The 15,150-nt window shown below is 38.4% G+C and overlaps 1 protein-coding gene across 3 annotated transcripts in view; it reads left to right on the forward strand.

Moving 5' to 3' along the window:
• Itga4 (integrin subunit alpha 4) overlaps positions 1 to 15,150 on the forward strand; it is a 76,790-nt gene that overhangs the window by 35,384 nt on the left and 26,256 nt on the right. For all 3 annotated transcript variants that reach the window (XM_017591706.3, NM_001107737.1, XM_017591705.3), the window contains 3 exon segments: positions 429 to 583; positions 9,218 to 9,367; positions 10,632 to 10,708. In XM_017591706.3, coding sequence (XP_017447195.1) covers positions 429 to 583; positions 9,218 to 9,367; positions 10,632 to 10,708 — 382 coding nt within the window.

Here is a 15,150-nt window from a genome sequence, read left to right on the forward strand (position 1 = left end):
TGTTAGTCGTGTCTCACAGAAGTCATCTATCACACAAGACAGGTTCCCCCTGAGCGATGCTGGAAATCAGGGCTCTATCTACACTTTTGTCATTGGCTGGTGTGTAGACAAATGGGACTCCAAAAGCTTGTACTGTTAAAAATGATTTTGATGGTGTGGTTTTCACATTCTTCTATGTGAAAAGATTAAGGAAATAACTAAAGATTTTAATAAAGAAAACTGGGGAAGTTGATAATTTTTTATTTTATTAAAAATAATCTTAAAGAATATTTTATTTCTTTTTTTCGTACTTCAGTTTAACTGTTTAAATCTGATCTAAGGAAAGAACTTGGCCTACTGATTCAGTGTTTCCTGGTTGACATGTAGCTGCTAATATCTCGGTGCCCTAAGAACGGATGACAGTCACGGTTCTTTCTCTGTTTTGGCAGTTTTGTTTTACAATGTGAGCTTGGATGTGCACAGGAAGGCCGAGTCTCCGTCAAGATTTTATTTCTTCTCCAATGGGACTTCTGACATGATTACAAGAAGCATACGAGTTTCAAGCAGTGGAGAGAAATGTAGGACACACCAGGCATTCATGCGGGTAAGGGAAACTACTTCCTGTGAAATATAGACACCCCCATTGTCCGTGCAGTAACAACTTACTGTGTGTTTATGGGTTGCTAGCTTCCTGTCCCAGTTAAACCATTAAGCAGTATCAAGCTGGAGGACGCAAAGTCCACTTCCGGATGTATCTTTATCTTTCTCTGTCATATTTGTCTGTGTCCTTGCATCCAGAGACTTGCCTTTCCCTTCCTCTGATTGCTGTTCCCTGTGCTCTTGACCCACTCACTCGGAAATGTGCCTGTGTCATTCTGCAGAGCCTCAGATCTTTGCTATGGTGTGTCTGGGGTCTTGGAGCAGTGCGGATGTTCCTTTGCTTTTCATGACCTCAGCTAGGCAGACGTCAGCACGAATGTGTTCCGATTGCTTATCCCCACTGCAGCTTTGTGGGGGTGTCAGTGGGAGCTTGTGCAGTTGAGGCTTGGTAAGGCTCGTTTGTGGGCCAGGGTGACAGCTCTTATGATGGTTTGGGGGTGGATAATCCTGCCGAAGCACTGTGATTTTCATGCTTCTTTTATTAAAATACTCATTCCCAAGCCGAGCATCATGCTCCTGGTTAAATTTTAGTATATGAAGCTGTGTCAGGGTCTTTTCACTAGGGAAGCATGTATTTCATCAGAAAATCTATTGTCACCAGAAATGCAAACTGTTCCTAGGAGCCCTTTCTGGGACGTGAAATAGTAGCCTCAGCTTAGAACTTAATATTCCCTAAGATACTTATTCCAGGAAGGCAAGCAAGCACCAAGACCGGTACACTGCCTTGCCAAGAACACTAATCTCCAGGCAATTCCCCCATCTCCCTTCACAGGGTTTATTGTGCTAGAATAAAGCTATAAGAGGAGGTCAGAGCTAAACACATAAACTGGTATTCATCAGATACGTGGTTTGGATACGAGAGGTTCTTTTATTTTCTTCCTTCACAGATGCGTTTTGACTTATGTTAGTCAATTACAGAGAAAGGCTGAGGCCATTTTCAGGGCAATACGAAGACCAGCATTAGATGTTCTCAAGGAAACAGGTTGTGTTTAAGTTACAAAAATAGCAGCAAATTGAGCTTGGTTTATTTTGTCCTGTTCCCTTCTGTTGTTCCTACGAATAAAGGATCAGATCATCCAAATTGTACATTTTCTTCAGAGCACATTTGGAGCAGAATTAGAGTTTAGCAGAGGCTTTCATGGTCTATTTCATGTATCCCTCCAGTGTTACCATGACTTTTATGATAATGGGGTGCACTGTTGACTTTAGGCCCTATCATGAATGTTGTTGTTGTTATTATTATTATTATTATTATTATTATTATTATTATTATTGCTAGAGAGCAATGGTAGTGGGCTAGGAAGACTCTCCAGCATTTAATTGCATCCCAAGTCCTCCTACACTATAGCAAACTTTTAATTATAGTATCTAGTGATGAGATGGGATATGCACCATGTAGAACTTTAGTCACTGTTTGCTCCTTTTTTTTTTCCTTTCCTAAGTTACATAAGCAACTTCAACCTTCATTTTCAGAAACCCAGAGAAGATATAGGGACTACTGAAGTAGCAGGTTCAGCTTTGAGTTCTGCCAAGGAGCTGTAGCTAATACGTCAGGAGGGAGTACAAGTGTCAAGAAGTGCAGTCTCTCACCCCTGCCTCTCTGGTTGCCCACACCATTAGGAAAGATCGGCATTCTAATTCTTCACAGTTTAAAGCACAGGACAGCAACCCAAAATCTCCTCTCTCTCTCTCTCTCTCTCTCTCTCTCTCTCTCTCTCTCTCTCTCTCTGATGAATCAGAGAAGAAGATGGGCAGTGGTCAGGTTGGCTGACTAGTTCTTGTGTTCTGTAAGAGATGACCAGTATCAAACTGCATGCATTTGACCTAGAGCCCCTCAAAATTCAATATGATGACACTTCCTGATATGGTATTCAGGGGCACTAGTGAGGTAGCTCAACTTGTTAACTTGTTGACAAGGACTAGAGTTTAGTTCCCAACATGTATTAGTCAGCTCACAACCTCCTATGAGTCCAGTTCCAGGGGATCTGACATTTTATGGCCTTCCATGATCATCATGTCTCTCTCTCCTTCCCTCCCCCCCCACACACACAGATGCACATATACAGACACACACACACAGATGCATGTATACAGACACACGCACACACACACACAGATGCACATGTACAGACACACACACACTCACACACACACAGATGCACATGTACAGACACACACACAGATGCATGTATACAGACACACGCACACATACACACTCACACACACAGATACATGTATACAGACACACGCACACACACACACTCACACACACAGATGCATGTATACAGACACACGCACACACACACACACTCACACACACACACACACACACACACACGAATATACAAATAAAAATAAATTTTTAGTGTTTTCAGACCCAGTACACTCAGCATTCAGAGGACTCCCCACTAGGAGATACCAATTAAATCTCAATTTTTCACTGAGCTTTCTGGGTGCCACTGGGTGTTTATTAAATATATTGTGTCAGCTTCTGTTTGAGACACTTACACATTCTCAGTGAAGACAAAGTAGCAAGATCACTACCTTCCTGTAGTCTCTAGGCTAGTAATAAGAGACAAAAGCATGCTGGGAAAGAAACCTCGAGCACTCTAGATGCTTATACAGACAAGGGAAAGCATGTAAAGGAGGAGCAGAGTTCAGGAGAGGGGGGAGTGGAGAGGGAGAGGGAGGGAGAGAGAGAGTGAGAGAGAGAGAGAGAGAGAGAGAGAGAGAGAGAGGAGGGAGAGACTGAGGGGAGGGAGAGAGGGAGAGGGAGAGACACTGGGTTGGCAGATGGACATAGTTAGAATACAATATACCTAAGAGGAGGGCTTATTTAGAAGGTGACATCTAAGTAAAGACCCAAGGGGTGAGGGTGTTTCCCATGAAAAAATGCAAGGCAGTGAACCCTGAGTTCAGTTTATGTCAGCAATACGTGTAAGGTTTCTCAAACAACATGCTGGACTGTAGCTAGAGCCATTCACTGCATGGGCCTGCAGAAGCTATGGAGATCCACTGTTTGGTCAAGTTGCTGCATAGTACATGTGTGGCTGGCTTGGGAAACCATATTCTGATAATCTCAGATATAGGAGCAGAAGGTTCTGGGAGCTAAGTTTAAAATACTTCAGGACAAGAAGGTGACAGGTTGTTTTAGGGGACAATAGAGGGGTGAGGTAGACTAATGAAATGAAGCTTGGGATGGAGGGAATGCTTGCAGACAGACCTGATGCGATCTGTGAGTTTTTCTCTAGTGGGATGGAGATTTATGGCAGAAATTTGAGCCGAGTGTGTATGACCGGTATGAAAAGCACTCTGCCTGCTGTGAAGAGAGTATCGATGGGTCATAGGTTGCAAGCACTGACACAGAAAAGACTACTGAGATCACCAAGGTCAGAGTGATGTTTCCATCAGAGGTGATTGAAGACAGATTCTATGCCATTTACTAACGTGCTATGTCAGACACCTGAAGGAGAGTCATCAGGACGAGTACAGAGTGGTTAGCCCAAGCAACCAGATACATCATTTCTATAAACTCAGGAAAAAATGTACTGCAAAAAACCCACAACTTTTACTTGGAACATTCTATTGTGCAGTTGTGAACTTGCTGAGAGGGAAACATATTTAACTTCTCAAATAAACATCAGTTAACCATTGGCATATGCTGATCTATACTTGGAGAAAGGCCACAGGAATGCCTGTCATCATCAATATTCTGAAATCCAGCAATTCAGTGCCTTACGAGTAGACTTGTGTGGTTGCTGAGGTGTAAGAAACAAAAATCATATGGAAATGATTGAGAAAAGATAGCGTTTTTAGGGCCTGGTGAAAATTGGTGTGTGTGTGTATGTGTGTGTGTGTGTGTGTGATTGTATCTCCCTCAGCATGTACTAAACAGCAAAGATTTTTACACTTTAAAGAGATGATTTGTATGACATGTTAACAGTATGTTAATAAAGGTATTATTTTTAAGCATCTTCACAGGTCTCTCCAGTGCTAGTAACATGGCCCTCCTTCCTCTGTACTTGTCCCTGCATGCGTGGGAATAATTACCACCACACATATATGTGAATTCATGGGTGGTAGACTGTGATAGATGTACTAATATAGCATTGTATCTGTTGACTCTTCGTGTGCACAGTGAACCAATTAGTAAATATCTTCAAATGCTTATGCCTGAGTAGCTTCATAGTTTGACCAGCTCTATTTTCCCAGTAATTAAGAGCAATAAGAGGATGTGGACTTACTCACAGGGTCAGACATACAGATTCTATGAAAGAGAAAGAATACAACTTTGCCTAATTTTAGGCACAAGCTAATCAGCATTCTTGTGGGTACCATTTTATGAAAATTCAGATAAAAACATGGCATAGAATTTCATTATGTTTAATATAATAGCACATGTCATTTCATAAATACACGTCTAAGCAAATTCATGTTCTTCCTCTCAAATTCTTACTGTCACTCTAAGACATTTTTAGTGTTTTAGCTTCTGTCTCTAGATAGAGCTGATTAAGTTGAACAAGTGTGCTTTTTTCCCCTACAAAAGCACATGTACATCCCATATATTATGAGAAAAGCATAATTAATAGGTAATTGGGATAATGAAAGTAATGTTCACCAGATGTAGAGAAGACCTCGTGGAAAATTAGTATGAATTAGGTGCCATGTGATTTGGTCAAAGCAAGCTTGTTGAGAAGAATTAATATAGTGGACATGTGGAGGGACATTCAGTGACTGTCTAGTTCCTATGCCCAGGGAATAATTTAATCAAGTTTGCTATTGTAATATTCAGGGCTTCAAGCTGTTCCATTTTCACAAGTTGATAACTTGGGATTTGGGTTTTGATTTGCAGCATTCCGATATGGTCAAGGTTTCCTGTTGAGATGATCATTTACCAAGTAATTTAATCAAGAACATCTGGAGATAGAAGAATAAAAACATAACCCAGTATCTTGAACACCATAGTTCAGGCTCCAACTCTTTCAGGTGCCATTGATCTATAAATCTGATAGGCACTGCAACACCATTTTCTACTTACTGCTCTCTGAGTGACAAAAAGCCCCACTTTCCTATGCCTCCAAATGTTTCTCAGCAGTTATTAACCTAAATTTCAGTGTTTGATTGGCTACCTTATATAGCTCATTTGAAGTTATATTTGAGTGTCTGTATATATACACATACATACACACAATTATAACATCTAGGTATTTTTCATGTCATCTGGCCATCCCAACAGTATGTAGACATCACCACGGTCATAGCCGTTTTCCTTTTCAGATAATGCAACAAAACATAAACAGAGTAAATATCCAGGCCAATGTTATACAGGGAGTAATAGCCCTATTATGGGGCCTTTAGGTTCTAGTCTTCTTCAAGCAAATAATTCAGTTGAGAGCAGAGGTAGTTTAATTAGAAGTTTATTTAACAAAGCAAATCAAAGTATCTACTCCAAAAAGAGATCAGAGGAAGTTTTCCCAAAGAGTTCTCAAAGGTAACATGAGTAACTCTTTTCCCATCACATATCATGGTGGACCAGAAATGCCACTCATGATCTTCTCAATTTTCCCATGCTCTTCTAAAAGCCTATTCAAAATCAAAGCCATAACATAAATGACATTTTAATGAAGTCAAGGCCCTTTCAAGATAAGATCTCTTTGTTAGAACACATGTGCAGGACAATACACCAGAACCCTATTTCTATACAGTAATAGCATCCTATCTCTATCACCAAGGACATTTAACCAAGTGGTATTTTAATGTCAGGAGGCATAGCTACCATGATTCAGCTATCACGTCACACATCTAAATCCTGTTTTAGATAGCTTGAGGATCCCGTGATTGTTTGTCTGTTCCATTTTTTTGATTGAGGCTTTTGCATGAAAGCTGGGACCATGGTTTTGCATATTTTTTCCAGTTACACAAATAGGAGTTCTACCTCTCAGATTCTACCTAGCAGACTCAAGATTCTACCTTTATAATAGGTATGTTTAACATGATATATTAATGTCTACTGTGTGAATAGAAGAAGAAACAGTTGTACTCTTTCTACTTATAATTATGAAAAGAATGTTGAATAAACACAATCTTTTATGTAGTAAATGCCACCTTTATAAATGTATTAGATTGATTTTCTTATGTGAATAACACAGCAATAATCTATAATAGATTTTACTACCCATTAAGAATTATTGATTGCTAGCTCCTTAAACTCAAGTCCTTTAATTTGCTTTTAAGAAGTGATCTTTAAGCCATGTACCAATAGTGAAATGAATATATATATTTATATATATATACACATATATATATATTCAGCAAGAGAATTGTTAAGTCAGCCCTGAGGAACTCGGATACAGGATTCTAGTATTGGTTAATTGGGGAGAAAAGGAAGCCATGAGAGAATGTGTTAAGGGCAAGTGAAGTCAAGAGTGAATGTATATTGCTGATGTAGACACAGCCATGCTAAGGACCCAATGCCTCTGATCTATAGGAAGGTCAAAGCTTTCCTCATGCAGCTCATGCTTGGAACTGGCAAAGCCTCCCTCTTTTCTAAGTGCAAATGTTGGTAAAATGTGCAAGTATGAGTATTTATGGACAACTGATCAGTGTCTGTAAAAACTAGCAATAGCAGCTTCCTCATTTTGGATGTTTGTAGACTGAGACTTCTGGCTTTTAGAGACCTCTTACCAAGACTAGCTAATGGCTGTGCTGTGCATAATAAGTGCACCAAGGTTCCCAATTATTGAATAGTTGGCATTACTCCATCAGGATGTCCACTGCCCACCTGGCCCCAGATTTTCTCTGTGTGTGTGTCTATGTGTTTATTCTTTCTTCATTTCCTCATCGGACCAGTTATGTCTATCTTTGGAGCCATTCAAGATTGTGGCAGGGTAGAAAAAATCTGTCTGTCTTGGGTGAAATCAATTAAGTTTCTTTAATAACTAGAAGAAATTTGTTGAATGCATTCCTTTAAATGGAACTTATAAATTGACACATAAACGAAGGTTGAGTCAATCTCAGCTTGACATTTAAATGGTTCAGATGACAAGATACCAAAAGTCTGTGCTCAGCTTTTCAAATTATCTCTAGACATAGTCAAAATTGTAATATCAAGAAAAATGAAGGCTACTCACATTGTTCTAAACTGGTCCCTGTATTTGTGGACTATATTTATGGAACACAGTCAGCCCTCTCAAATTCTGAGGTCATTTTAATTTAAGCTTTTGTTGTGCTTAACATGTTCATGTGTATTGGTCTTTAACGTGTTTTATTTCATGAAGGGCCCAGTTGACTTCTGTTATAAAGGCTTGTGCACTGCTTTGTTAGTAAAGACCTCATAACTTCCCCAGACAAGGAGAAAGGGCAATCTGTCTTTCTAGTGAGTCTTGAGCAAGCAACATCATGCTTTGTGTCTTACCTCACTCCCATGCATGTGTTTTCGATTCGAGAATAACTTTTGGATATACTGCAGTGCTGATTTAATTGAGTCTTGAATGCTTTCAGGTTATTTCCACTTGGTTAAATTGTTTCCGTTTGTACCGTATGTCAGGAAATAGTTTTGATGATAGAATGACATGATTTTAATGAAGAATTAGTAAACAATAAAATGAAAATATAATGAAAAACATTCTAAGTCCATGGGAAATATTCTTAAAAGAAATAAAATTAATGCATGCTTGGAGAAATTAAGATTAAAATGTAAGAACCGATAACGTATTGGAATAAACACAGGTTTGTCATTGGAAACTCAGTAAAATGAATGTTAAAACCTTCATCATTCAATGGTGTATTTTTGACCATGTAGACACAAGAAGTGTTATGTAGAAATCAAAAAGCCACTACATATAAAAGAATTCTATTCAAAACAGAATGATATTTTTAATGGTTACCTGCTGTATGATTGGTAAATAAACCTATAAACTCTGAGTGCATATGAACAAGTATAACATAGCAAACAAGGAAACTGTCACAGTGAGAAAATTCAACAGGCTTAGAAATACAGACCTAACATCATTCCTGTATTACGAGTCATGGTATTAGATAATTAAGGGGAAAATATCATTATGATAAATAAAAAACCCAGAAATGTTCATAATAAATATGAAGTTGAATGAATCAAACTGAGTACAAAGTGTTCCAAGAGATTTAAGGAAAGCTTACTGAGCAACATTATTTTCCTATAAGCATATAGGGGATTATTAAGTGAAATAGAAGTGTTGAGGAGAACTTTGAGGTTATTTATTAAGTATGTAAATGAAAAATATAAATATGTATATTATGATACTAATCTATAAGAATTGTACAAAATATCATGGGAGGGAAAGTGCTGAAATTCTGAATTCTGCAAATACTATCGGATGGTAGTTTTTCATTTCATGCTCTTTGTCCTGTCACAAACAACAGGACAATTTCTGTACTGCAAAAAGAACATACAGTTCAATTTTTGTAAAAGAAATTTTGCTAAAATGTGGGGCATTGTTTGTGTCTTTTTTTTGACCCTTTAGAAGAAATGATTTTTGTGTATCCTTTTCTATTCATGCTTCCTACTTTTATTTGTATCCATGATTTTCAATTCCCTTAGAAAGACGTGCGAGACATCCTCACTCCCATTCAGGTTGAGGCCACATACCACCTTGGGCATCATGTGATCACCAAACGAAACACAGAGGAATTCCCACCCCTCCAGCCGATCCTTCAGCAGAAGAAAGAAAAAGACATTATTAGAAAAACGGTTGAGTATTTTCTTGCATTTAAAACTTAACATACTTAAAACATAATTGAAGAATTTTTAAAATACAACAAAAATAATTGAAATGTACCTGAATTGTTTAGAATTTTTTTAAAATGTTGATGAAAATCAATCTCTCTCTCTCTCTCTCTCTCTCTCTCTCTCTCTCTCTCTGTGTGTGTGTGTGTGTGTGTGTGTGTGTGTGTTTGTGTGTGTGTATTTAATAATCCCTTTGGGATTTTCAATTGAACATGTTTAAACTTGCATTTAGTCACACGAGTACCTTTCAATATATAAATATTTATGTAGAGCATATGTAAGTTTTTATCTCCTTGAAGAAATGAATTTCTCAAGAGAAAACACATTAGGCATTGGTTATGCTAAGAGCTGGTTATTCAATATCTTTCTGGGCACCCACGGTCTTCCCCATTTTTTGCACCCACTGTTCTTCCTTTATTCATTCCTCACCTTTTTTTCTTGTCTCTTTCCTTGGCCATGGATCCACTCTGAATTTTCAATTCTCCTACTGAAGTTCTGTCACATATAAACACATTTACTATGTGACAAAATTTCTATTCACTTCCCACTCCCTGTGCCTTGTTTCTTTCTTCACTTTCTAGATCTCCCCTTCTTTGAAAAAAATTTCCCCTTTTTACCTATTCCTATTGAGCTGAATTATTTTAATATTTTTATTTGCTTTTATATAGCATATCCTTCACGTCTTTCTGAGGAGTATATGCATACCCAGTAGTGTACATGGATCCTTTTAAGTGACTAGAGCTCAATAAATCAAACAAACTTCACGACAGGCCACCATTTAATTTTGTTCAATGTGTCCACAAAGTTTTGCCTCTCAGTTTCTACATATAGATGTATTCTTGGATATGAGTCGCTGTCCATCCCTATGCCAAAAAAGAATGGAAGCTTTACTTTTGTGTAATAAGTTTGATCAGAATATAGCATGAGAAAGTGGGGAAGAGGCAGATTAGAAATGTCTTTGCAGCTGCTATTACAAATATTTCTACAGTGTCTTTAATATAATTTCTCAAAACTTATTTGACTTAACAAATTTATGCCTGGAATCCACTAGAAGAACTGAATTTCTATAGCCCTGAAACTATGTATTTGGACCTCCTGACTCATTCCCAGATTGAACCTTGGGGAGGCATAAGTTATAATTTAATGTGTGACTTTTATTTTTGTCAAGCACAGGTGCCGCATTCTTTAAATACATAGGAATTAAAATGTTGTCATGTTTTATTTCTAGATAAACTTCGCAAGGTTTTGTGCCTATGAAAATTGTTCTGCTGATCTGCAGGTTTCTGCAAAAGTTGGGTTTTTGAAGTAAGTATAGTTTGCTCTGTTTTTCATCAAAAGAACATAAAGGGTAGATGCATGGGGGTTCTGGTCAGAGAAAAGCTAACCCATGAAAGTTAACATCATTTAAAATATTACAAAATTATAATGTTTTGCTGTGAGGAACTGCATGATGCATATATCATTACATATATTATATATTGCATTATATTATATGCATTATATCTTTAAACATTACCATTTTTTAAAGAATGAACGTATATGAGTGTCCCTAAGGCTTTATGAAGTGTGCTTTAATTATTTTATTGTAACTTAGAAGGTATTTCAGTATTTAACTGTGCCTTGAGATATCATTATCATAGTCATAATTATATTTTAATATTTTTAAGGGCTGGTAATAAGAGTTTGGCTGGGAAAAAATTAAACTTTACTGCACAATAGTTAGTATGTTTTACGGCTAGAAAGTGAGTTACACGACTAAAACTGATATGCAAAATAATGTATTTTGACAAATTTGAAAAAGAATAAACTAACTTGTTCTACATTCACAGCAAGATAAACGGAGTAGGAAGAAAATACAATACCTAGAATAGCATCAGGCGTACAGCAAGAGCTGGAGGAATAGGGATGCCCACTGTGACTTTGTAAGGGAAAGGAAACCCCTGTAATTACGCAGAGGTTCCCTATATTCAAATGACTTCGTACATCTGTGGACAATGGAAATAAAAAAGGATAATGAATAAGGATGCAGAGTGACCAGGAGGGGGAGGAGAAACTGGTTTAGAAGGTGGGACATAAGGAAACCATGCAACCATAGTTGTATGTCAACTTCACACAAGGAAGATCCATTTGGGAAAAGGGAGTGCCAATAGAGAAAACACCTCCACCAGATTGGCCTACAGGCAAGCCTGCGGTGCATTTTCTGATTGATTTGGGAAGGCTTAGCTCACTGTGGACAAGTGTCATCTCTGGGCTGGCTGGCAGTCCCGCTACAAGAAAACAGGCTGAGCAAGTCATTTGTCCATAGCCTCTGCATAGCTCCTGCCTCAAGGCTTTTGTCTTGACTTCTCTGGATGATGAACTACGAGATGTAAGAGAAACTAAATCCCGTCCTCCCCAGCTTGATTTTGGTCATGGTATTTTATCACAGTGATAGGAACCTTACCCAAGAATATGGAGCTTTGGTACACAGATCCTTACTTACAAATCACTCTCAATACAAGATTTAAAGTTTCCTCTACACATTAGAGACTCCTGAGATTGCATAGGTATGAGAAATGTAAATTTTACAGGGTAAATGGGAAAAATGACTCAAATATTGGGACTCATTCTATTCAAGGAACTTAAAAACAGTAGAAATTCTTTTGGAAACTATAAAGAGATCTTCAGGAAACCAAGTCCTGATAACATAACAAATGGAGGATATTAAAAGGTGGCATTAATATTAATATTAATATTAATATTCTATACCAAGATCAGATAGCATAATGATGGGAAGGGCCATGGAGTTTGCATCTAAACTGCAGAAGGAAAGAATGTCAGTGGGCACAAATAATGACTTTTTTCAATTCAATTCAATTCATTCATTCATTCATTCCTCCTTCCCTCATTTTCTCCATACTTTCTTGCATCTCTCTCTCTCTCTCTCTATCTCTCTCTCTCTCTCTCTCTCTCTCTCTCTCTCTCTCTCTCTCTCTCTCTCTCTCATCACCCCCCTCTCTGTTTTTTTCTATGTATGCCTGGCTGTCCTGGAATTCACTATATAGCCCAGGCTGGCCTTGAACTCACAGAGATCTGCCTGCCTCTCAATTGCTGGAATTAAAGATATATGCCCATCTTATTTAATCATGGAATGGCATGCCATGTGAGGATCAGAGGCAGGGAAGGGATAAATAAGAGAGGACAACTTTTGGCTTACATCCCAAAGGACACGTTAAAGTTCATTCCTGAACTTAGCCTGAAGCATCTGGCAACTCTTCACTCTACCCCGTGACTCTCTTTTCTGTTCATCTTCTTGATGACATCCTGCTGTGTTTCCTTTCCCATCCTCTTCTCAATTGTATTCAGATCATCTGTACTTGCTACTCATGCCCTACCCATTCACACACAGTCATGTTTTCCTGGGCTAACCTTACTTAAAACTACAACTTCTCCTGCCATTCCCACACTGCTTATGCTTAGATCAGCATCTTCGAGCTGTACACCCCATGTCCTGATGCCGGGCAAGCATGAAGAATATCACACAGATTGATTCTGATTCGTTGTTATTCAGCAATTGTGTAACTGATGCTTAATTACCTGAGCAAGAAACTAGAAACTAGAAACACCATTTAATCGTGTTAATTGTCTATCCTATCTCTTTCTTTTCTCTCTGTGCTATTTTTCCAAACCAGATACCCAGTAGACTTCTCATATCACCTAGTATTCTGGTTTTCCAGGCATTGTCAGTGTCCTGACCATCATGTGTTCAGGATGACCTAACATCTATAATTGGGGGGGGGGGGCAAGGATCCCTTAATTAATTGTTAAATGATAAGGATTCAGTAGGTCATGTTAGACTTAAAATTTAAACTCCTTGGTCCAGTTTCTCACCACTATCATAGGTCTTTTTGACATCAATGGAAGAATGTTTACAGTTGTTTGGCCATGACATAGATCCTCATATCCACCATCTTCTCACTTCTACCTGATGAACCTGTATTTATCTTTTAAACCTCAGCATTTCTGAGATGTGGCTGTCTATCTCCAACCCCCTACCCTAGACTCCCTGTACTCCTAGGCCTATGGCACTTTATTGAATGTCTCTCTCCACACAGCTCTGGAAGAGCTGTAAAGCAAGTCCTGTCCTCGTGTTTATCCTCCCAGAGCCTAACAGAATGCCTGGAGGAGAGGAGGTGGCTAAGAGGTTTGCTAAGAATGGAACGGGAGTTCCCCCACTTGACACTCCAGACTTATAAGTAGAGGAAGGAGTTAGCCTTAGAAAGGAGTTAAGATTCTCTTCAGCTTAAGCTACAAAGCTGGGGATTATGATTGATTGCTTCCTTGCAATTGTGGAAATGAGTAAATATAGAAAAGTCATGGGTTGATGCTGTGGTAATTCAAGTTCATAGATAGCAACTATCTATGAGGGTTAGGATATAGGGGATAGTTTGAGGAACAAAAGCTCCAATGTGACTGTTAAATGTGGAACAAGGGATTGAAAAGGAAAGAGCAGAAAGCTTGATTGCAGTAGTAAATGATGTCTTGCTGGGGAAAAGCATGAATTCTTCTCAATCAGACAATGCCAGCATAGCCATGGACATCCATACTTGCAGGGACAAGGAGCCCTTCCTTGACTGGTAAAGGAGCTTTGTGCTTATAAATGATTCAGTTGGCTCACTCACAGAATTGAGTAACTGCTTTGTACATCAGAGCAGAGTGTGACTTTGTGAGTTTATTAGTTTAAGAACTTATAACTTTCCATTAGTATTTGTTTTCTAAGACATGTAGGTTTTAGTTATATCAAGAGACTTTGATAAAAGCAGCTGTGCAGGTATGTTTGTAGAGAGGGACATTTTCTAGATGAAGTATATCCGTGTGTTAGCATTAGGCTCTCTGGGTCTTCCTGGTCCTCTTTGATTGCAAATCGTCTTTTCCATGAGAAAGAGGATTTCAAAATATCGCTAAGAATGTTTTCATTCAAATAAGTTGGAATTGTTAAGTCAATTTTGACTTAATTGTCTATTTAGCATTTTTAATAGGAAGTGTTTTTCCAATTAATAATCAAGCCTATGATTTTAAATAGTATCTGGCCAAGTGTAAGGTGCCATTTCTTAGGATGTGGTCTTGAGTCATGTCCAGGACAATACCTACAATGTCTGTTGGAAATGTATATCCTAAGACCCCAGAAACTTCTCATCGATAGGCATAGGATTTAAGAAAGAAGCCTTCACTATGAACAGAGCTATAAGTTGACTTTTTAAAATTGATTGAGAATTCATACCTGCATATAATGTGTTTTGATTAAGTACACGCTTGTTACTCCTCCAACTCCTTCTCCACCCTACCACTATCCCTTCCAAATTTCTTCCAAATTTCATGTGTTCTCTTTATTTTTTTAACCCATGTAGTTTACTTTGCGTAGCCACTGTGCTTATGTTTAATCTCATCCGCTAGAACCTGGGTATCTCCTTAGGGGCCACATCATTGAATAAAGCTTATTCTCCTTTACCTGGTGGTCATTTACTTTCAAGAGTGCCTCAGCTTAGGGCGGGACTTTGCGTGCCCACTTTCTCCACCCATTCTGAAACTTTTGTCTGGCTTGCTCCTGTGCACATAGTCATAGCTTTAGTAAGATAGTATGAGCGATTGCTTTGTTGTGCCCAGAAACACTGTTCTGATGTAGTTCTCCAGTGTCACTGGTTCTCAAAGTGTCTCTGAGCCCCGTCTTCTGAAATATCTCTGAGTCCTAGAAGAAGATAGTGTGATGT

Source organism: Rattus norvegicus, chromosome 3, assembly GCF_036323735.1.
Source record: "Rattus norvegicus strain BN/NHsdMcwi chromosome 3, GRCr8, whole genome shotgun sequence".
Classification (NCBI taxonomy): domain Eukaryota; kingdom Metazoa; phylum Chordata; class Mammalia; order Rodentia; family Muridae; genus Rattus; species Rattus norvegicus.